Source organism: Salvia hispanica, chromosome 2, assembly GCF_023119035.1.
Source record: "Salvia hispanica cultivar TCC Black 2014 chromosome 2, UniMelb_Shisp_WGS_1.0, whole genome shotgun sequence".
NCBI lineage: Eukaryota > Viridiplantae > Streptophyta > Magnoliopsida > Lamiales > Lamiaceae > Salvia > Salvia hispanica.
In genome coordinates, this window is record NC_062966.1 from 30179651 (window position 1) to 30203651 (window position 24001).

Here is a 24001-nt window from a genome sequence, read left to right on the forward strand (position 1 = left end):
TAAAAATTTTTTGGAAAATAAATGAAAACTATAATTGTTCGGATTTAAAGTTTCAACAACCCGAAAATTTTAAAAAAATTTGACCGATTTCGAGAAATTAGATTTCTTATTTGATTTTTAAACTTCAATTCTTTAAAAACGGGGACTTTAAAAAACCAAGGGCCCAAACTCAATTTTATTAAAAATTTTTTTAAAATTTTTCAAATTGGTTTTGGAAACTTAAATTTTGAAAGTTATGAACTGTTTTAATTTTTTTAGAATTAATTTGAATGGTTAATTTCTTACCCCAAAAGGGGGGATAATGAATATTATTTATTCCAAAGCTTTTGAGACTTATAACTAAAAGGGTTTATTGTTTTTCGCCCGGTCGGATCCAATGTTGTTGTGGGGGAATTGGGGCGAAACCATTCTTAAAAAAAATTTCCCGGGGCTTTGGTAAGGTGATGCAAATAGGGCCAAGATTTAATTAAATGTGGGCTTTTTTAAAAAAATTCTACACAAAAAGGGTTTAATTTTTTTTATTTTTTGCATCTTTGAATGGGCGTGAGGCGGTTTGTTATACTATGTAAATCTCAATTAAAATTGTTTTTAATTAATTGATAAATTAAAATTTATATTAATTTAAAATTTAAGTTATTAAGCCCAATTTAATTAAAGAATAAAATTTATTTTATTTGTTGAGCATTTTGATACCCCATGTGATAAGCATCTTTTTGATTTATGTTTATTTTTTTTAAACTATAGAGTTAGAAGTTTTATTTCCGGGGGGCCCCATATGGCCTGTTATCTATGTCCGGGTAGGGGCCCCCATTTGTAGCCCTTTATACTTGCGGGTAGGCGGCCCCCGTAATTGTTTAAATTTTAATATTGGATATTATATTCCATAACTAGTTCACACTTTTTCCCAAAAAATATGTCTTGTTTTGAAACAAACATCGCCCATCATAATTGTTTGATGTTCCTAGCCTTTTCGCCCCACGAAGTTTTACCAAAGCTTTTACTCTAAATCCACAAGGTTAGCTCATTCATGATGCGTTGGCATCGTGATGGGGTTGACTTTTAAATTGTTTAGTAAAAAAGCACCTAAATAGTTTAGGGATATTTTAATTTGGATTAAAAAAACCAAGAATTGCAAAATAGTTGTTGCAATTGGCTTAGAGGCCTACCTTGTAATATTCCGTAGTACGCCAAAAGGGGGGCCTTTATAGGATTATTTGGACCACTAAAATTTATATTTGATATAAATTCGTTTTTTTGTTTGGGGGACATAATATATTTTAAAAATAGGGGGGACTAATCAATACAATAAACTTTTTGTTTTTTAGAATCGAATGTGATTTTTATATTTTTTTAATTTATTTTTTCATTGTATTTTTTTTGATAAAATGAAAATTTTACACAATTTTTTTGATGGAAACAAAAAGTTTGGGGTAAATTTTCACGTTTGCCCTTGTTCGCTTGGGCAAAACAAAAATTGATTATGTTTTGGGAAAAACCCAAATTGGTGTCGCCCCTAGTAAGGAATCTTCCGGTTTTGTGGAGCACTCAGAGTAACATTTTAAAAATGAAATGATGCTCGGCTCATGTTGTCACCCATAAATTTGCTTCAAAAAAATGAGACATGCTTCCATATGAGATGGTTAAACATTTGGGAGTTTTTTGCTTCACAAGCTCAAACTATGGAGTAGAGAATTGGATTCTTCAAGTGCAAGCTCTGAGGGAGGCAAGGTTTCGGCATGTCTGAAAATGTTTGGTTTGATGGAGGTTACATCGATGGAACTGCCCCGAAATGTCTCAACAAATCTAATTTTTTCTTCCTAGTAGTTTTGAGAATTTCATTGTGAATTTCAACAGAACAACACGGGTTCTGGGTTTTTTGACAACATCAAGATTTAGGTCTTCCCTATAAGGAAACCCGTGCTCATGGTTCTTCTGGGTTTTCCCAAAAGGGGGAAGAAAAAAAGGGTAAGAAAAATTCAAGGATGTTTTTTAAACCCCAAAGGGTGGAGGAAGAAGAAGTCGAAGAAAAGGAGAGGTTTTTTCCCCCAAAAAAAGGGGCCGGAAGAAGCCCCCAAAACAAGGCAAAGGGTGGGAGTCGGTATGTTTGTCATAGATAAATATGCATGAATAAATCAAAACGGGTATTAGATAGCCTTTGGGGCTCAACTTTTTAAAATGTCGGTCAAAGTACAAAAAGTGGGGCCCCGGGGAAGGATTTGGGGAAAAGGAGCAAGATTTTTCCCAATGCGGGGGGACTTACAGTTGGATCTTCCTGGGGACTGCTAGAATTGTTCAATTGTTATTTTTTTCCCAGTTATTTCTAAGAATATTATTTCCATTCAGAATAAGGGTTTTTTCCTTCCATTTTGCAAACCCGATGCTCGTTTTTTTTAAGGATTGTTTTTAAATCCGCTCTTAAAAAGGATTATATATCTTGAAAAACAAAATATTCTCAAGTAAAAAAAAAGACCAAGCTTAAAAACAATAATCAACTTATCTATGGCATTGCATTGGTCATATTAATGAAAAAGAATAAAAAATTTAAAAGTTAAATCTCATTCATTTGATTTAGAATATACAGGTGTTTGTCTAAAAAAAAAATGACAAGTAAACCATTTTGGGAAAGGGAGCTTTAAGGATTTGTAGAGAAATTTCCCCAAAGTTTTGGGGGCCCTTTTCCAATAAAAGGGTGGTTATTTCCAAAACTTTTCGATGATTTGTCAAGGAAATGGATAGGTATCTTATGAAATATAAACCCAGGCCTTCGAGAAATTTAAAGATTTTAATGTGAAGTTAAAAACAACTTGGGGTATCAAGATTTCGATCGGATCAGGGGGGGAATTTTTGTGAATTTCGATTATTTAAGTCCAGGGAATCCGTTTTTTACACCCCCCGGTACCCCCAAATGAAGGAGATGGAAAGGAGAAATCGAACATTTTTAAATATGGTTCATCCATGATGAGCCCCCCACTCCCTTATTCCTGGGGGCCTTTACTCGCTTTTTACATTCTAAATAGGCCCCTAAAATCTTTTTGAGAAAACACCATAAAATTTTGGGGGAAGAAAGAAGTCTTAACCATATTCGGCCCGGGTTTCCTTTTTAAGAAAATGATGGAAAATTGGAAACTAAAAATGAAAATGATTTTTTGGGGTATCCCAAAGAAACTAAAGGATATGAATTTCCTCGAAATCCAAAATGATAATATCTAGAATGGCGTTTTTTGAAGACTTTTGTCTCCCAAAGGGAAAAAGGTCAAAAATAGTAGATCTTGAAGAAATTTAAGAACCACGAAACATTGAGACGGGGATTATCCCGGGTTGGGCAATAACTCGAGTTTTTGATGATCTATTGGGGGAAATTACTCTTAGAAGGACCTTAGAGAGACTCTCAAGGGAACCCAAGACAAGAGATGCATCAAAGACAAGATGAGCAATAGTTGCCACCTCCACCTCAAAAAATCAGGGATATTCCAACCCTCTCACATACGAATAAAAAAACCGAAAAACCAAATCAATAGGGCCAAAAGGGCTCGTCTTCAAGAGGCGAATCTAATGGTTGGGAAACCCAAAATGAGAAGTTATTTTGATACGAGAGCCCAAACCAGCGAGGCGGGTTTTCCCCCGGGGTGGCTAGAAGCCTTGATATCGGGAAAAGGACTCGATGTACTTAAATTAGTCGGGGAAATAGTTGACTTGCCCATGGGGTTTACCCTATAATTTAAAAAGGGTCTTCAAAAAGAAGAGAGGGGAAAAAATACAAACCTACAAGGCTAAAAAAAGTGGGGGTTATAGTCGGCGAACATTAATGATGAAACCTTTTCCCGCAAGATCAAAATCCATTTGGGTATTCTTCGGGGGGTACCACAATTTTGATATTTGGCAAAGGATGTCAAAAACCCCATTTCTCAATGGAAAAATTAAAACGATGTCTATAGACACAACCCAAGGTTTTGTATCGAAAAAAAGGCCGAATGCGGGGAAGCTAAAAAAGTCCCTTTATGGATTAGTTCGAGAGTTAATATTTGTTTTGGCTGAAAAACAAATCGTTTGGTTTTTTCAAGAAAGAGGATCCATGTGTTTAAAAACCCAAAATGGAAACGTCGTATACCTTATCATATAGGATGACATCTTGATTATGGGCATCGCCCCTGATGCAAGTAAAGAGTGGGTTTTCAGATCCTATGATGAAGGATCTAAAAGCTTCCTATATCCTTGGGAAATTTAAAATCTACGAGAAAATCAAATAGGAAATTTGGGGTTATCACAACCACATACATAGACAAGTTGTTGGCGCTTCTCAATGGAGAATTCTAAGAAAGGTTTTTTTCCCTTGGGGAAAGGCATTGTATTGTCAAAGAAGGATTGTCCTTCAAGACAAAAAAAGACAACAAAGAGATTTATAGCTTCCATAGGGTCTATTATGGTTAATATCTACTGGCCGATGTTATCGCTGCATGACGGATTTCGAAATCCCGGAGGAACATTGGAACGTTTAAAAAATTCTTAATACCTTAAAGGGCTAAAGAATATTTTTAATGGTGGGCAACCGATTATCGATCGGGTATCGTACCGTGTAGTTTCCCAAACCCAGACTATAAGTCTCCCCGGGTATGTTTTTTTCCTCAAGGTGGAGCGGGGGTTGGAATAGTTCCAACAAAGGGAAACCCGATTACCACCGGGGTTTTTTTGCCAAAATTCAAAAAAGGTTTCTTTGTTAGAGTTCGTTTTGAACCGGGGGTTTTCCATTTAGGGGCAATATTTACACAAACCTTTGGGGGCTTTCAAACAAAAAAAACCGTAACAAAGGGGAAAAAGCATGTTCCCAAAAAATATCATCGATCGGAAATAATTAAAAGGCGACATAAAATTAAAAAGTACCCCCATGATAATTTAGGATCCTTTCACAAACCGTTTTGTATAGCAAAACACAACAAGCACTTTGAGAGCTTAGGTGTTTAAAATGTTGGGGATGGCTTTAATGGGGGGTTGGGTTTTTTAGTTAGAAACATTTTGAAGACATTATTACTTGATCACATTTTTGAAAAAATTTTTTTTTTTTAGGGGGCAATTTTTAAAAAATTTTTTAAATGTTTTTCTTTATTCTAAATATTTGTTCCCTTTAAATTTTTCCCTTAATGGGGTAGATATTAATGATATAGTATAACTAAAAAATAACCAAGATCATCGAAGGGTATTAGATATGTTATGGTTAATGGGGTTTGCATCCCTTCTTGAGAATGTAGTTGTTCTCCAAAATGAGATATTTGATACTCGTGATGGACACATGGCATACTTTGGAGAGGTATACCCCTATTAAACTGTTTTTTTAATGTCTACCTTTTTTAGTGCATGAAGTTTTAAAGTCCGGATTCCGAGGGCATTCACATTTTTTTGAGTGGGGCTTTTATCTTTCCAAGCTTTGCCTCCCAAAGGAGGATTAGACACGGAAAGGGGGTATATCATAAGATAAATGAAAATGGGAGTGGGGCCAAGATTCATTAGACGAATACAAGAAAACCCAACAGAAGAAGAGGAAACCGCATTAGCAGCAATGGGCGTGGAAAATCCAGCGGAGGTAGCCAAATTCATCATCAGAAGCAGAATCGCCGATCCCTTATTTGTCTACTCCTATTTCTCCCAATTACCCGATTCCAACTACAGGTTCTCTATCCCTCTCTATGGTATTTTCTATTGTGTATGAAATAAGCGTGAAAACTAGTGTGAATTAGTTTGTTATGAATGGAGTACAAAATTCGCAATCAATTTGTGGGAATGGGCGGAGTTAATTTAGCGAGAACTGTCATTTCAAAGAGTCAATCAGTGCATAGCCTTTTTGTTGTTTCAAGTGTTTACGCTACGGTTTTGATCCATCTCATTAGTAGAAGTTAGTTTGATTTACTAAATTGCTTCGATTTTGATACAGTTCGGGTTAATTGAAAAATACGTTGACGTGCTGTGCTTTTATAAGCCTGTATTTCGTTTATCTCTTGGACTTTGATGACTTGTTTTTATTGGTAGAAAAGATCGGAGGCATAAAGTTAATTTTTTGTTCTCGATTATTTTTCAGCAAGTTGAAGTATATAATATCAAGTTCAGTGACCGAGGCATGTAACAACTCAGTTCTGCTTTTGGGTCCTCGAGGATGTGGGAAAACAGCGGTGCGTCAAATTTCTCATTTATCTTGATTGTCTGGAGTATTTGGTGATGCAAATGGTCTGTGTTCATGTGCTTTTGGCCCTTTTTTTGGTTAGGTGTTGGAGTTGGTTCTTGAAGACCTACTTAAAGAACATCCAGACATGATTTCTGTGGTATAAATTTGTAGTTACGAATCAATTCAAATATCAATTTCTTTGAAAAAGGTTGTCTGGATTCTTTCCTGATAAGCACTGCTCTAATGTTTCAGGTTAAGTTGAATGGACTCCTGCACAGCGATAACAATTGCGCATTGAAGGTCAAATTACCATTATTTCACACTTACTATAATAGTGTTTCTGTGCAACGTGCATATGATTTTAACACAAAATTTTTAGGATAAGGTAGATAACCCAAAGTCTGGAGCCTGGCCTATGAAATAGAGACGTTGCAATTTGATTAACTACATTGTTCAGTTAGAGTTGCAATTTGATCAACTACATTGTTCAGTTAGATATACACTTATAAACTTTGAGTGTATAATTTGAGATACACTAGATTTAGCTCACTTGTTTCTTAAGTATGTGAAGTTATATCAACAATGATTCTAAATGCCAAACTAGCTAATAATCCTGTCAAGCCTTGCAGTTGCAGAAGTATATCAGTGGAATTTATACAATGATGTGAGTCAAAATCTCTACTAAAGATGTCCTTAGAAACTTGATATTCTGGTAAAAGGAAATATATTTATGGATATCTATCTATATAATTAGCAAAGTTTAAGCAGTTACAGAAGCCTTACTGCCTCTGTTTTTTCATCATAAGTATCAAAAGTGCTTATAACTAGTGCATTCTGGTCCGTTCCTTTGTTTGATCATTTGGTGTAGTTAGATTATCTGGTGATTATGTCACAATGTCATTCGAAATTCGTATTTACAATCCATGCTTCTTCATATACCGAAAGCAGTAAACGTTATGTTAGGGACTCATGTTTTTGTGCAATTTGTTATCTGCCCCTTACCTTTTTCCTACTTAACTTGTCATGCAGGAGATAGCTAGGCAAGTGTGTATGGAGCATCAGTTGCAGTTCTCTAAAATGGTAAAATTATTGTACTAGTCTTAAGTTTCGATATACCATCTAGTCTCACCAGTTTGCTGTGTCTACAAAAAATAACCTGGCAGGCCTCATTTGACGAGAACTCTAAATTCTTGCTATCCATTTTACGGTACGTAAAGTGGTTTAGTTTCTGTCAGCGTCTTCAGTGAACAGCTCGTTCTTGAATCTTGATATTCTATTCATGCAAGAGAATATTGATTCATACATTTATTTTGACTAGGGAGTGTGGGTTAGCTCATAAAACAATTGTTTTTGTACTAGAAGAGTTTGACCTTTTCACAGAGGTAATGCCCTCAAGTGAAGAAGAAAATTTCCCAAAGTATACTGAGTTGCTGCTCATTTATGTACCAATCACTTATGTTATTGAACTATATATGCAGGGAAAACAACGATTGCTTTATAGTTTGCTAGATGCAATGCAATCTGTCTTGTCACAAGCGGTTGTAGTTGGAGTGAGTTGCCGACTGGTAAGCTGGTCCTCTCTGTCAATATACATGTATCAATCTTTTTCTCTCTTTGATATTTATGTTCAATATGACTTCCCTTCTCTTACCTGTAAAATAGTGACTACTATAGCTGCTTAGTTTTTTTCATTGTGTCTGATACTAGCACCCATGATTCTAACTTTTTCTATTCTTTTGTGTTTCTGTTGTTTTATATTGATGCATTCATTTATAAAATGATCCAATAAGAAACTGTATTCATTTGAAAAGTACTCCAGTCTTAAGAAAAGAATTGAACCTGCTTTGTGGTTTGTAGGATGCTGACCAGCTGTTGGAGAAAAGAGTTAGATCTCGTTTTTCACACAGGAAGCTGTTGTTTCTTTCTTCCCCTGGGGAAGATTTTCATAGGTGAATTATTATTTCTTGTTTTAATTACTCTGCTGATTGTATCATGATATTCTATTATGATGAAGTCAGTGTTAACATGCAGACTTGCAGAGCACATTTTACTCTTACCAACGGATTCAAGGCTTCCAAACGATTTCAGAGCTTCTTTCAACGAAAAACTACTCGTATCCTTTCCCTGGAGTCATCCTCACGAGTTTCTATTCAAGTTATTTTCTTAAAAAATGAAATGGGAGTTGCACTAAGTTAATAGTGAAATATGCTGAATGGCATAACAATGATGATGCAATGTGGACTTATCCTGCTAGCTCTTCCTCTTTTCTTCCCTCTTGATCATTTATATTTTTCTACTACATTTTAAAATTTCCATCTCAAGAAAATATGAGAATAGGGCCCTTCATAAAAAATCTCAGCTCATGAAACAATGATTCCTTGCTTGATTCAATCTTCTGCATTTAGTATATATGGTTACAATTCCTTGACGTGTCCAGAACATTTTAGCTGGTGAAGAATTCAAAAGGGTCGTCGATCAATTATGTTATTCTGATTCAACTGTCAGCCATCTATTGAGATTTTTGTAAGTGTTTTGAAAATATTATATTTTATGTATAATGCATTTTTAATTTACTGTTCAATAACTTTGTGGCCGTTATCACTAGGTTCTGTGCTGTTTGTCATATGGACTTGAGTTCTGGTTCCCTGTCAATTAAAAATTTTAAATCAGCACTTCCAAGCATACAAAGGCAGCCAAAGCAGGAGGCTCTAAAAGGTGTGTGCATACTTGGCCATTGTCTAGGTTTCATCTTTTCCTTTTTCTTGAGGAGCTTCCGTTTTTAGTGCTCCTGAATTTTACGAGTACTTAATACACGTTCCATTATGTCTTGTGCAAATAGAACCGGAATTTAAGCAGAATTTTCCAATTGGATTAAACTACTTATGCCTTACTATATTGTCCATCTAATTTCATCAACTTATGATTTTGTTGTACGAGCTCTTCAATTTTCCAATTAGGACCTCAAGATAAAATGCAACTTATAAGGAGGATAAAATGTATAGAGATAAGGAAACTGAAATTATGATAAAATGACTCGATGAAATTTCTGACTGACAAGTGAAAAGGAACCAGTTACGATCTTATAAACCAAACTGATTACTGACTTGTAATCAGTGATCTCACAGATGACTAGTGATTGGACCTTGCCCTTTTCCTGTTTGAGCAATATAGTTGTAATGGCACCTTAGTTTTCTAGGAGTTGCATATTACTTGTACTGTCCAACCTGAACTCTTGTTTGCTCACCATCTTAATTGAAAATCTGATTCGTGTGTGCAGATTGCTCTATTTTGCAACTTCATCTTCTAGTTTGCATGAAGAGGCTGGAAGTCAAAGAGGTGGAGTTATGCAACTTCAATTCTATAATGAAAGGTGCATTGAAATTGCTCTGTTCTCTCTCACCTCCCTCTAAGAATTCCTCCCTGATCCATCATTCTCATTGTAGAGTACAAAAGGATACGCGACAGCTTCGAAACAGTCGACTATTATGCAAGGAATATCTGCTTACGGGTTCGTATCAGTTCCTGTCTGAACTATGCACATCTCGCATAGAATATTTGTTATATGTCCACCTTCTATGCGCACCCGTGACATTGATTGACTTCTTTTAGGCCTTTGAGCATCTTCTGCAACGTGGGCTGGTCTCGTTCCAGGACAGCAGAGGGCAGGGCCAATCTGCTGAGTTCCGTCCAGTGAAGCTTTTGATATCGTGGCATGAACTGCAGCAGGGGTTGCAATCCTTCCCCTCTTGCCCGGTGCGTCTCTCTTGGCATCTCATTGAAAAATCTAAAATGCTGATATGAATATCTTCTCTGCACCTATTCATGCGTGAACATATATTTTGATGCTGCCAAATTTGAATTTCCAAATGTAATCATGCAAATTTGAACATATATTTGACTTTCAATTTTGTGTTGACAGACAATCCTACATAAACTGATGGCTCGTGAAGGCTAAGCAGGTCTACAGGGACAACTTTGTTTGGAATATTGTATTTTTGGACCCTTTTCTCATGTTCTTGTTCCTCTCTGAACTATCAAAACTACTTTATCCTGGAAAAGTTTACATAAAAGTTTGTATGAAGCCACTTGAACTATCAAGACTAGCAACCCGAACGGAAAAATGTAAATTGAGATGGTATATATTTCATTTATACTGCTCCATATAAGAAAACTAGTAGTATGAAGCAGTTATTTCTAAGGGAATGAGGTAAATGACAAGTTAAACAAAATAATGGTCATATTTTCTCTTTGTTTAGAGAAGTAAGTAAATATACATCATCAAAGAAAGAAAATGTAAATATAGCAACTAAGGGGTGTTCGGTTGCCAAGATTAAATCTCATGATTAAATTTGTATTATGTTTGGTTCATAAGAATGAACCATACAACTTAATTCTAGATAGATAGTTTAATGATAATTAGTCATAGCTTCCTCCTCCACCTAAAATAATCTCACAATTTAATCTTAGATGGATAGTCTCATGATATTAGTCATGACAACCGAACGCCACCTAGGAGTACTATTTATCTTCCATATTTTCATTTACCTCTTTCTTCGAAGTTACTGTAAATTATATTTGGATTCAAAATGAAAGATAGAGAAGTACTAATTTTGTGATTGTTTCGATGGTAGAAAACATTATTGTTTATAATACGTATCAAATGTATAAAAATGCTCTAAATTTGTACTGTCTTCTATTTTACACAAAATTTAAAATTATCTTGATCTTTTGGGGGATATTATCACACATTTGAAATCAAAATTGATGACAATTGAGTCATTTGAATAAGAGATGGATTTTGAATTCACGTGTAAAATTGGAATCGAAATAAATGTAAGAACTAACAATGTCTCAATGAAAATGATACTTTTATTTTTAAGATGTCATGCTGAAATCATTTGCTTTTTAGTCAAACGATACATATCTACGATGGAATACTATATTATCACAAAGCCATAGGTGGCGTTCGATTGCCATGACTAATTATCATGAGACTATCCATCTAGAATTAGGTTGTAGGATTATTTTAGTTGGAGGGGGAAGCTATGACTAATTATCATGAGACTATCCATCTAGGATTAAGTTAAAGGAGTTAATCTTATGAACCAAACATGATACATATTTAATCATGAGACTTAGTCTTGTCAACCGAACACCCCCATAGTATATTGTTTTATTTAAAAAGAACACAATTATATGGAGTAATTTACTTCATTCCAAGTTAACTTGCATTACAGGTCATTCCAAGCAGTCATTGTTTTTAACAAAAACTTCATTTTAACATTTATTTTACTCTCTCATTCTCTTTCATATTTTTCTTTCTCCATATAACCTTCAATTTTTAAACATCAATATCATAAATTTTATTTCAACCATCCCACAAGCACTTGGTAGTTATCAGCAGACAAGAATTCAAACTGCGGGAACAGAAATCTGTTCAAAGTTTCTAACTAACACAAGGTGAAAAACTTGTTAAATATTAAAATATGAATGAAGAAAAATAAAAGGTGGCATTGGCAATATTTGCTCACAAAGAATTAAGATTTATAAATTCAACAAGAGTAGGATCTAACCTAAATGTAAAACATTTACAATTAAAAATGCAGTGGGTATTTACACCACCTCAAATTAACCAAAGAAAACATGGAGAACTCAAAGAAAATTGTTGAATCCCCCCCAAAAATGAACCTATTGCCATTTTCTCTTCATTGACCTGTGTAGTTGATACGACCATGCAACCAAGAATACGATGAGCCCAATTCCGACAGTCGTCCAAAATATAACCACCCACCTCGGCATGACATTAGGGAACAGTCCTGATTGACCATAATATATCATTCAATAAATGAAAATGTGAGTTTCAAACTAAAACAAACATAAATCCACACCATTATATTTAAGTTGAAACAAGATGATTGAGAAGCAAAAATACTAGACAGAAAGCGTTGATGCCAACTGAATCGGATACTCACCATGTCCAAACTTGATACAAATGAGGAGTTCCACGATGCAGATAGCAAGTGAGAGCCAGCAAAAGGTACCTACTTTCTTCACTAGTTTTCTGTTAACAAAGCAAAGATCAGACCATAAGAAAACATTAAAACCTTCCTGCTTTAGACCCCAGAAACCGGGAAAACATGAATTACCTGTCTTGCAAGTAAGAATTGTATTCGCGAATTGTTGGTATTGCTATAAGCCACCACAACACCAACCTATATACAATTATAGGATTTCGAGGAGGAACCCAAAGGCAAAACTTCAGAAAGAAAGTATTGAGTTCCACGGTCAAGAAGACAATGCAAAGGCTCAGAACTTGAACAAAGCGGAATGGACCAAGAAATGGGTGCCATTCGTCTTTATCCCACATGGCAGGAGTGAACTGTCCAAGAGTTCGTTTGACCTGAAAATCAAAGAGGATGCCATAAGTTTCTGTTTACAGTGATGGTGCAACATTATAAATGGCTTTATGCAGAAAAAACATCCTAACCAAACCTCGGTGTAGCATGACATAAACAACTTATACTGAAGTTACCATATACTACTACAATACATTTAAACTCAATCAGGATGAAAGAAACCCAATTGGCTTAAAATTAGAACTTCAGAAATGAAGAGAACTATGCCCTGCCGGAATCTCATATGTGGGTCATCTCAATTGGTGCATGTTTTACATATCGTCACTTTGGAATCTAATGTTATCCTATATACCAGAGAATTCTATAAAAAAAATGCAATTTATAAGCAACATATTAGACAAGCTGCCAGCTAAACACCAGGACACAACAATATATGCATAACAACTCCATCCAACACATTCAACCCACTTAGACAACCAACTAGAACACATGCAAATCTGCAGTTACTTTAAAGATATTACTTTATGTAATTTGAAAGTCATGCAAACTGACGTACTTTCCCCATGATGTTAGGCTGCTGGCTTATGCCAACCCACTCATAAGTTCTTCCATCAAAGTACCGAACTGTGCGCATACCAGACCAAATACCTGTGAAGCAAAAAATGAAACATAGTGACAACCCTCTTTCCACAAGAAGTAAAGATGAATATCTAATATATAAGTAGGTAACCAAGATAAGCCAGCAACAAGGATAGAAGAAAATCGGGTTCTAGTTCGGCTAAAAATTTCTGCAAGGATCTGCAGGTAATAAACCAACTATATGTCCGTAGACGAGAGTTGTAAGAGGAAATCATATTTAAGCTAAAATGTGTTACTATCTTCTCTAAAAAAGGGCATGTAAAATATTTTCGGGTAATATGAAAAACCCAAAAATGATAACCAGAGTTGAAGCAACTAAAACTTACCAAACCAATTGCAGATACATATGTCAAGAATGATACTGTCCCACCAACATTCATTGAAGTTCGGTAACATGTGGCGAAAAGTCAGCTGAAAACACCATATACAAAAACCACCTTTAATGAAAAAAGAAATACGTCCTCAGTCCTTGCTCGGCACTGAACAGCGTAAAATTAGTAGGCAAAGAACAAAAACTGACCTCCATCAACTCAAATCCGATAGAAAGTACCCACAAAAGTGGCTGATTACGAATCATTATAGCTTTCCCCCACCAACCGAGGATATGTGCCAAAACAAACTCATCAAAAAGTGTGTCCTAAGAACAACATGAATCAAAGTTTCAGTGCTAGCTGCATAGGCATATTTACTTGACAAGTACATAAAACAAACACTAAAAATACAAAGATAACATACATAAACATTCTTAAACCTGCTTGTAGGATTTTCAGGTAAATAAATTCGGCAATCGGCACCATATGATCTTTCTGGATGTTCTGCATTTATGACAAATAGAATATATCGGTAATAACTCACATCCACTAATGAGTATAATGGTGGAAAACATGTAGCTTGCATTCAATGGAGGAGTAAAAGTTGGAACACCCTACCAACACCAAGATCAGGATGCAGGAATCGCATAAATTGCCGTGCATCATCACGCTTCTTCAAAAACGAAAAATTGAGAAGAGATATCAGAAACTATTGAGAAAATTCATAAAGCGTGATAAATCCAAGCTATGATGCAGTCAAGAAGAAATCACAAAAAAAAGCTAAGGTAAAATAATGAGTAAAGCTGCAAAGATATTCATTTTTTAAAAATTGTGTTAAAAGAATCATACTATGATTTAACCAAACAAAAAAAATTCTGAACATTATGAATAAAACTTCTACAGTCTCTGTTTTAGGAATCCATATTCAGGCTACTTATGACAATGCCCACAACGTGTAAAATAATTTCAGTTATGCATAATATCTCTAGCCTGTCTCTCCAACAAACTCAGTATGCTGAATTGATGGAAGACTACATATAAATATAAGAATTATTTGATTTTATCAAGAAAAGTACTAAATTAACATACAGACACTTGCCATATAGCTAAACTAAACTTAAGCCCAAAATAGGCCAAAAAAAATACAACTGTATACAAAAACATAAAGGGCTACCTGGAATAGTAAAAATGTTAAGGCAACGAGGTATATTACAGCCATTCCATGAACAAGTCGCCATATTGCAGGATGCGGCCGGATAAGTATCCTGAAAAAGAATGTGGTCCATGATAATTTGTCCAGACACACGAGCATGTCAAAGGTAGAGCTTCGGGTATTGCAATATTCATAAGGTATTCCAAGAACATCATGGGGCACGCCTATATTTTTTAAGCCATTTAGCTTTAACTGAAGTTAATGCCTTCTGAAATGCTAAATACCTCTATTTGCAGCCAAGTCAGGTAATCATTCATAAACAATTCTAAATGCTAGAGAAGACAAACTGATGATTTAAGAAAATTGTTCTTCACACAACAAGAGTAGAACCTTTACAGAACCAATTAGCTCATGCAAAGACAAGCAGACTTCACAGGGTAGGTTGAGAATAACTTACGTTGAAGGAGCCTGCAATAAGCAATAAGCAAGGAACACCGCGATCATCGCCCATAAACCCCTATCAAAAGGCATAAATGCAACACTTAGCCTTCAAAAATTACATAGAGGATGCGCAAATAAGAAAATACAATTCTCTTATGTGCACTTTTTTATGTGGTATTCAAAGGTTTTAGCAGTCACCTCTTCACAGAAGTAACAAGCTCAGTTTCTGAACCACGTTCAGGATCAAGTGCTCCACTTGCCCATCTGAGGAATATTTCCAAATCGAAGTTATTTCAGGACTATTGAAAAATAATTGCTCATATCATGAAGTGGTTCTCTTCTGTTTCACTATTATGCTTCCTAGCATCTCCAAGTGAAACCGGAGATATTAAACTTATAGGGTTTAGGAAAATGCAGTACAAAAATTATTCACATATCCATTGCCACCAAAACTTATGAATGAACCAAAAAATGCAGTACAAAAATTTAACCAACTTACACAAGGAAGCATGCACCAATTAGTAATAATGTAATTGTGCGAGGCTTGTAAGCCCAGGCAGTCCACGGATCATGATCGTGTTCGCTACTTGATGTGCTCAAATCACCGTTTTGATAAGCCACATGAACCTTCCGCAAAGCTCTCCATTCGTCGTTAAATTCCATATTCTATGATGCAAGACACTTCTCACTGCAAGAACAATTCAAAGAATGAGCTTCATGACCGCCATAAGCTACCATTACAAGATAGAGGATAGTAAAAGTTATCGATGATTATAATAAGAAAACTTTGCCAACCACCCCATGAAATAAACTACAGTAACAAATTAACATCATAAAATGCTGTCCTATCATCCGGCAGATAAATTCCAAGGTGCTAAAACAAGTTAAAAAACACATAGCAAAGATAACACTATTGGTCAATGCAAGTCCACGCCTTTTCCATGCATACAACTATATGAGTTACAAATATACACTAAAACTATTTAAGCTCAGAGTTCCAAGTAGAGAGGCAAAGTAGACCTCTAGAAATCTGAAGTTAGTGGCACACCAAAAGCTAATAAAAATATAGAAGTATCAAAATTTCAAAACACAGCCTCCAAATTTTCTCCGAGTAAAAGATAAATACACTGAGATACAGAACCTAAAAGTAATAGTCAACCAAAAAAAAAGCAGCTACAAGCCTACAGCAAGATAAGTTTCCACACACCTACCAAATTTTATTCAATCGTCTACCATAACACAACATAATAAATAAAAGGGTCGGGTTTATTCACAAAACCTTGCGGCTTATAAACCCTAATCACACGCCTCTCTAATCCATAAACAGTAAAAAAAGTTTCAACTTGAACAGTACCAATCCTGCGTAGACTTAGTCAATTAACATTAATGGAAGACGCGGAACCAAATGAAAGCTAGAAAAAAATTCAAAAGAGTGAATCGCCGCATGCAATGGAAGAGGCAGCAGAATCAAAATCCACGACTTCGAGTGTCGTTTTCAACCGATTAATTCGTCAATTCGGGAATATCAAACACTTAAGTTCGGTGCATGCTAAGAATCCGATATACCCCATTCCCCCCGGAAGATTAAAGAGTCGAATCGAAACACACATTGCTTGTATATGAGAAACAGAAAAGCCAATCAATACATACATTGGAGTAATGCCAATTATATTCCCCTAAAAAGGGAAAAGGGGAAGAAAAAAAGAAGAAAGAGTTGAGAGGTAAGAAAGAAAGTGAATCAAATAATGGCATTCACTTACTGAATTATATAGTAGAGAATAGAGAAGGATCTGAGCCCTGGGATGGAAATGAGCTCATCGAGATTTGAGTAGAGAAGTAAAAGAGAAGTGAGAGTCCGGAACGTATAAATGTGCGGCTGAATACCGATAAATTTTGTGCTCAGATGAAAAGGAGAGAGAGAGAGAGAGAGAGCAGGCGACGAAAAGGCGGTGACGTTTTAAAATGGTACGGCGGTCAAAGGGGGAGTTTAGAGAGAGAGAGTATTTTGATTTTGAATATCTGGAGTTGGGTGTGTTTAATTTTGTAATAAAGGCGTAGACTGCATTGAAATCGACTAGAGTGGGGATATTCCATTTTATTTCAGAATAAACACATTCATGTTTCGATTTATTGTCACGCCCCCAAAGGTATATTCTTCATACTACATAATCTCCATCACATCTCATCTACCTCTAATTTCATTCCTCAATAAAATATTTTTTTATTACTAATTTCAACCAAATTTAAAATATACTACTTCGTACTCTCACTTTAATTGGAACAAATTTTTTAAAACGTCAAGGTATGAAGCCGTCCATGTGAGTAAAATTTAAATCATACTTTTATGAACCGTAACTTACGAATAGTAACTTACGAATAGTGATCTTGAAAATTGACAAAAGTTTTAATTTAAAATTGATCAATATGAGAGATAAAATAAGAAAAATAGTTGAAATAATATTATTGAATTCTGAGATTCACATTATGAGTTGTTTAATGTGAGATAAATTTTTTTTAAAATGTAAAAATGAACTAACTTTGATTAATTGACCAAAACGACAAAAATTTATTTTTTAAAGACTGACGAAGCATTAAAATATTAGATCAACCTACTAAAAAAATAAATATATAAAACATAGAGTAATAGACTATTCCCTCGGTCCCGGCTAAGATGATCATATTGAATAGTGTACATGTCACTGATAAAATAAATTTTAAGTTCTCAATTGATATTTTTTTACGAAAATTAATTTTTTTTTTACTATCGTTACAAATCATTGATAGTTTCGAATCATTAACATTGTGATTTGATTTTTTTTATCTTAAAAATGAACTGCCATTAAATTTGAAGATCAAAACTATTTTGACTTGATTAGTAACTATAATAGTATTAATTAAATATTCAAATGTAAATTGAAGTCAATTTTTGTCTTCAACACATGTCCCTTTTTTTATATTAGGAATGACCATTAGAAAAAAGATACATTTTGGGGTCTATGAGATCTAAACAAATCTTTGAAGTTTAGGCATATAATCAAATTAATCAAAGAAATATATCACGTGTTTGGTAAGGTTATTGGATAACAACAATTTGATTTGGCGGCATGGCCATATTAGGCGGATTTTTAAGATTTCAAACCAAATTATTTGTTATTTTAAAAATGGATGACGATGTACCTAATGTAATAGTACTACTACAGTTTATGAAGTGATGATTTTGTAAACATATTAAATCAAAATATAATTGCGATAGTAAAAAAGTTTCCTTAGAAAGAAATCGTTCATGTTGTACTATCGAAGCAGTCAACAAGTTTTAGCTGTTTAATTGATTCGGTCACTCATCATGCAAGTATGTATAATTTTTTAATTAAAAGAATACACATATTGAATCATTACTTAATAATTTTGAGTTGTTAAATTCAATCTAATACCAACAAAAGACGAATTCATAAAAATGTTATATTAAAAAAATAGGAGTTGTCGGTTGGTCAGGAATTTTTGTAAAGATAAACTGATCCCAATTGAAATACACTTTTATACACAAAGTGACCTAAGCTTAAAAAAAATTGAACCAAAATTTTCAGACAGATCACTTCTTGACAAATCTATAAGTTAAAAAATACTACTAACATACAAGAAAACCCTAATACAAAAAACATACTAGTACATTTAAAATTATATTTTAAGTCAAATAACTCCAAAAGTGAGTTATTTATCCTAATATAGCTAGTGTTCTATACTAATTGGGCACGTAAAATAAAAATTAATAAAGTGGTATGTTCCACTCAAATAAACACCCAACAAAATAAATCCTAGAGAGAGACGCATTTTCAAGTATTAAATGCAAAATGGGCCCAAAAGTATTTAAGAAAGTATAGAAAAGCCATGTGAAATGATAATAATACAATTAAAGTGAAGGACCAAATTCATCATAAAGATTCTACACAGCACGAGACAATTTTTATTTACAGGATTATATAAGCTTTAATGATAAGGATATATGCCTGCCTCGTACATTTAATTTTGCTAGCTGCCCTTTTCCCATTTTTTTTATAAATATTTTCATCATTACTCACTGCCCTATTTTTATTTCTATATTTTCTACCAAACTTTTACAACTCATATTGCTTAATCATATATAGTATCGTTCCCTCAAAATTAAAGTAAATCATGTAATCCATTTATTAATATTATTTACTCATCTAACATCAACGCGTGAATTTAATATTTATTTTGTAAAGTTTCTAATTAATGCTTCTATATGTAAGCTTTTTTAACTGAGTAATAGGTGATATTCTTTTTTTCTATTCTTTTTGATTGGTGGATATTTCTTGCTTATATTTACGTGGGTTAATGTAATAATTAAAAAAATTCTACCTATTTATGAGGCAAAATCGACTAAATGTATGGTTTTGGGATGTGGGTTAATAATTAAATTATCGTGGTTTGACTGAAACCACACAATCTATTTTCTAGTATTTTTTTTTTAAATTGAAATTATCATGGTTGGCATGCGCAAAATTGATTGAGACATTGTAAAACCATAATTTGTTAACAAGATGCTGACAGCTCTCTGCATTTTGATAGTTTAATTGCAAAATTATGATTGCTAATATCTTGGACTAATCTTGTATGCTTTTTCATTATTACAGCTATGCATTCGAGATAAGGATTTTTGACCAAATAATTGGATGTGTCATTATGATTATAATCTTGAAAATGATTTAATTCCATGTGATATAAGTTGACTAAATAAAGGTACTTAACATATGTCATTAAAATAATTGTGTTGCTCGTTGATTAATTTTAAAGGATACTGCCAAAATAAAATTAGGTTAGTAAGTACTTATTTACTATCAATGTACCTAGTGAAACTGCAAGAGGTGCATGTGTCTTGACATTTTTGCTTCTAAACTAAAACTCAAGTTAATTGAAGGAACAAGAAAATCACTACTTAGGCCAATTGTCAAGTCTTGACCTTTCCAAGATAGCTAGACTACGTTATCTCATATTGTACAACGAATATATGCATATGATTTTGTTAAGGTGATAACAAATGGAGTACTCATTTACTATCTCTGTCCAAAAATAAATTGTTTCATTTTGGTCTGTCCATCAAGAATATATATTGTACCATCATTTTTCGTATATATAGTATAAAATTCCAAATAAAAATAAAAATTAAAAGTGTGATTTTCTTTAATTTTCTTATGGTTGGGATGAGTGAATTAATGATATTAATCAACCAACCCATTAAGATGTAGTAGTAAAACTGTAGTACTATTATAAGCTACAAATATAAGTAAAAATAACAAAAACTATTACTCCCTCCTTTCCTGATAATTCGTCTCACTTTGACCGGACACAGATTTTAAGAAATATAATGAAAAGTGAGTTAGAAAAGGTTAGTAAAATGTGTATCCTACTTTTATATATTAGTTTTATAATAAAATATGAACAAGAATGAGTTAGTGGAATATGGAGTCCACTACCAAAAATGGTATAAAGTGAAATGAGACAAATTACAAATTATCCGGGACGGAGGGAGTAATATGCAAATTATAGTGTTGCTAAGGTCATCCTCAACGCTGTCTCTATCCGTCTCTTAACCGTCTCATCTCTTCACTATTCATGGGCCCCACTGTACTTTTCAGCTCATCTCTTAACTAAGAGACAACACCTGCATCCCTCCATCTCTTAACCATCTCTTAACTATTCATTCAATTTCATTTTTTATTTTTAATTCCAACAAATTCAATTAATAAAAAACACACTTCATTAAATAAAAAAAAAATACAATTTAAATGCCTAAAAAAATAAAAAAGACATAATTAAAAAACTAGAAATTACAAATTGCACACTTAAACTCAAATTAAAAAAAATGGAGGCAAAGAAGTAGAAGAAGGAGTTCTCTAGTGACGATCATCTAACGGTTGCCAAATTTTGCCCAAATGTGCTCCATTAGATCCTCCTGGAGTTGGGCGTGGGCGGTAGAATCACGTGTCCTTTCGCGAATAGACAACCGCTCTTGCAAAGACGGATGCACTCCCGTTCGAGGCGGACCCCAAAATACGCATGCCAAATCCATAGCCGGTAGTCGGCGACGGCCTCGAGTATAACGGTGGGGTGGGTGTCTTTGTGGCCGCTCGTGTATGACCCCCTCAACACCACAAGGTAATTCTTCCATTGCCAATGCATGCAATCGACACTCCCGAGCATCCCGGGGAATCCGTGCACTTGTTCGTGAAGACGGAGCAGAAACTGACAATCTGCGGTGGTTGGCTTCTTCAGAAATTCGGCGGTGAAGGCTGCCCGAACGCAATTGCAGAAGTTCAACAAACAAAGTCTCCCAGTGGATTCTCCGACGTGCAGGTATTCGTCGAACGCATCCGCCGTTTGTCCAGTAGCAAGCTGACGGATCGCCGCAGTACATTTCTGGAGCGTCGTGTGGCTAGGACGGCCAACAACGTCGAATCCTTTTCTGAATAACTCTTCCCGTGCCACCAATGTACTCGCGATATGCAAAAATAGCGCGCGTGACATACGGAAACGACGACGGAAGTAGATATCTCCCCACACCGGGTTCGGACTGAAGTAGATATCTTTCCGGTTACGATGGATGTATGTCCGGCGTCGCCTAGGAGGCGCGGCGGCTTCCTCCTCCCTACGTCGATCTTCTTCTAGCGATTCTTTCATTATTCAACGCATTTGCTCAAATGGATCCATAATTGATTAAATTTGGGAGAAGAAAAAAATAAAGGAATGATTTTATAGAAGTGATTGGAGAGGAAAGAAAGAGAGATGAGAGAATAGATGTGTGTTTGTGTGTAAAATGGAGAATGGAGAAGAGTATATATAGAATATAAAAAAAAATTAAAAATATGACCGTTCAACGGTCATATTACCGTTTTTTTTTTTAAAAATATTTCTTCGAAAAATCTGATTTAAAAAAAAAATTGAATTATGACGTCATAAATCCAACGCCCACTCGCGTGTCGGCGAGTGGGCGTCACGCCAGCCGCTCGCGCGCGCCACGTGGCGCCGGGTGCGTGTCTCGCCAGCTCGAGGCCGGCCTCGCCGGGACGCCTCACGCGTCGAGACGAGACGAGAGCCGCATCACTGTCTCGATGCCGTCTCGTCTCGTCGAGACGAGACCGAGACCGCATCGCGCTGCATTGCGGATGATCTAATTCAACGATGAATATTGTACCCAATTGGATATGTACAACGTAGTGTAAATTAGCTATACTTCAAAGAGTAAATACGCACCAAGTTGGTATAAGGGTATCCACTATAGTTGGCCGGGCCAAGCTATAAAATCGTGGCCGGGCCATCAACGTCCATGTTTTACACTATAGTGGACATGCCCAAGTCACCAAATAATTTATTTTTTTCATTTTGTGTATATTTTAATTAAAAACGGGTATATTTATAGAATTTGTGTAGGAATGAGGTAAAAAAATGTGTATACTTATAGAATTAAAAAAAAAAATCAAAAAATATGGAGAGCCGCGGCTCGTGGCCAATACAATAGGAGGGCCACGGCTCGTGGCCGCCCAAGAGCCCCCCGGGCGGCTGCCCACCCCAGTCACTATATGGAGCAGCGGCTCGCGGCTCTCCGGTGGCCCGGCCGCGGCTCCCCTATAGTGGACACTCTAAAAAGTTCAAAAACTTGAGACTGTCCGACGAATTAACGGTGTTAATATTTAGATGTAATTAGAGTAACATCTAAACAAGAGTTAGGCCAAAAAGGAAGTAGAATCCAAACAGATATTATTTGATAAATATAGTGTAATAAATTAACTATACATTATTTGATAAATATAAGAAGTACTACTTCTTCTATCCTACAGTAGTCTTTAAAATGACATATATTTTTTATTTAAAATGATATATTTTTAAAAAATATGTACTTATTATTATTCTATTTTACTTTTATTCTTTTTCCATTAAATGTATTAAATTGGAGTATAAAATGCAATACTCCCCATCCCCTATTATTTTGTTTATTTTTGTCATTTTCGTCAATCCTCCGTCAATTATTCACTTTCCGCTTTCACTTTTACCATAAAGGGTAAGTAGGCGTATCACTTTGCCATTTCACTAGAGTAATGATAAACAACCAAATTTTGTACAACCAAAACAAGATTATATTAGTAATTTTGATGTGTTAATTAAATATTAAAATAATAAATATAGTTAGTTAACAAATTAAAAACACGCTATTAGTTTTTGGCCTCATTTTTAATTTTTAATTTTTATATTTGAATTATTTCTCTATTATTTTTTAAATTTGAATTAAAATATGCACTAATTATATTTTATGATTCAAAAAGATTTAAAAAATTATACACAAATATTATGAACGTTTCCTACAATATATATGTCTATACATTTTCATGTATAAATAAATTACATTTTTTATAAATAAATCGATTTTTAATTGTATAAAATCTGGTTGCATACCTTTATTGATACTGATATGCACACTTATATCTTCTGTTATATGGAGTACACAATTAAACAATATTAGTTGTCCACGTTTATAAGATGATGATGTGATTGACTATAACTGGGCAGCTTTAATCTATCGGAAGTACCTAAAATTCATAAATGTATAACAAACAGAAGGTGGGTATTACGTCTCTCCCATAACAAAAAAGGCGAAACAAAATTAATGTATTCAGCTTTAACCAACCTTAATTTCATACACTGTGTTTTGCTAATTAATAACACTACTCCACTTCATTAGTACATCTTCAGTTTTACATACGGACATAAGAATACGATGTGTCTAATCTTATTCAGCACAGTGGGCCACAAGGGAATTGTTACAAGTTTAAATAACACCAACGTTTTTTAAACAATCTACAGTATTTAGTTAAGCTTCTAAATACTCCACTTCTTGTATCCATTAATAATTTTAGTAATTAATGACAAAAATAGTTAC

The 24001-nt window shown here is 34.6% G+C and overlaps 2 protein-coding genes across 3 annotated transcripts; one reads left to right on the plus strand and one right to left on the minus strand.

Annotated features, from left to right (window-relative positions):
* Positions 1-5502: 5502 nt before the first annotated feature.
* LOC125204069 (origin of replication complex subunit 4) lies at positions 5503-10312 on the plus strand. Its single transcript, XM_048102613.1, has 16 exons — positions 5503-5661; positions 6068-6158; positions 6252-6308; positions 6404-6451; positions 7181-7231; positions 7315-7358; positions 7470-7533; positions 7630-7716; positions 8009-8100; positions 8183-8264; positions 8589-8674; positions 8757-8866; positions 9429-9521; positions 9595-9659; positions 9761-9904; positions 10071-10312. The coding sequence occupies exons 1-16, from the start codon at positions 5552-5554 to the stop codon at positions 10104-10106; spliced, it is 1260 nt and encodes a 419-aa protein (XP_047958570.1). The 5' UTR covers positions 5503-5551; the 3' UTR covers positions 10107-10312.
* A 1330-nt stretch (positions 10313-11642) lies between these two features.
* Positions 11643-17044, minus strand: LOC125204320 (CDP-diacylglycerol--serine O-phosphatidyltransferase 1-like). Of its 2 annotated transcripts, none has more exons than XM_048102939.1 (13): positions 16812-17044; positions 15551-15739; positions 15250-15315; positions 15068-15127; positions 14632-14722; positions 14076-14130; positions 13882-13961; positions 13667-13783; positions 13473-13557; positions 13064-13155; positions 12298-12551; positions 12124-12212; positions 11643-11967 (listed from the first exon to the last, which is right to left on the minus strand). In XM_048102939.1, the coding sequence occupies exons 2-13, from the start codon at positions 15712-15714 to the stop codon at positions 11840-11842; spliced, it is 1281 nt and encodes a 426-aa protein (XP_047958896.1). In that variant the 5' UTR covers positions 15715-15739; positions 16812-17044; the 3' UTR covers positions 11643-11839. The 2 variants fall into 2 exon arrangements, with proteins under 2 accessions (XP_047958896.1, XP_047958897.1); XM_048102940.1 differs by lacking the exon at positions 16812-17044 and adding an exon at positions 16702-16766.
* Between the last annotated feature and the right edge of the window lie 6957 nt (positions 17045-24001).

Bases quoted from the DNA above. Each gene is read 5' to 3' on its own strand.
- LOC125204069 (XM_048102613.1), top strand. From the start codon at position 5,552: ATGGGCGTGGAAAATCCAGCGGAGGTAGCCAAATTCATCATCAGAAGC. The intron at 6,452-7,180 runs GTCAAATTACCA...CTTGTCATGCAG, and splicing joins ATAACAATTGCGCATTGAAG to GAGATAGCTAGGCAAGTGTG. The intron at 7,232-7,314 runs GTAAAATTATTG...ATAACCTGGCAG, and splicing joins AGTTGCAGTTCTCTAAAATG to GCCTCATTTGACGAGAACTC.
- LOC125204320 (XM_048102939.1), bottom strand. From the start codon at position 15,714: ATGGAATTTAACGACGAATGGAGAGCTTTGCGGAAGGTTCATGTGGCT. The intron at 14,723-15,067 runs GTAAGTTATTCT...ATTCTTTTTCAG, and splicing joins TTATTGCAGGCTCCTTCAAC to GATACTTATCCGGCCGCATC. The intron at 12,213-12,297 runs GTAATTCATGTT...CTTTGTTAACAG, and splicing joins AATTCTTACTTGCAAGACAG to AAAACTAGTGAAGAAAGTAG.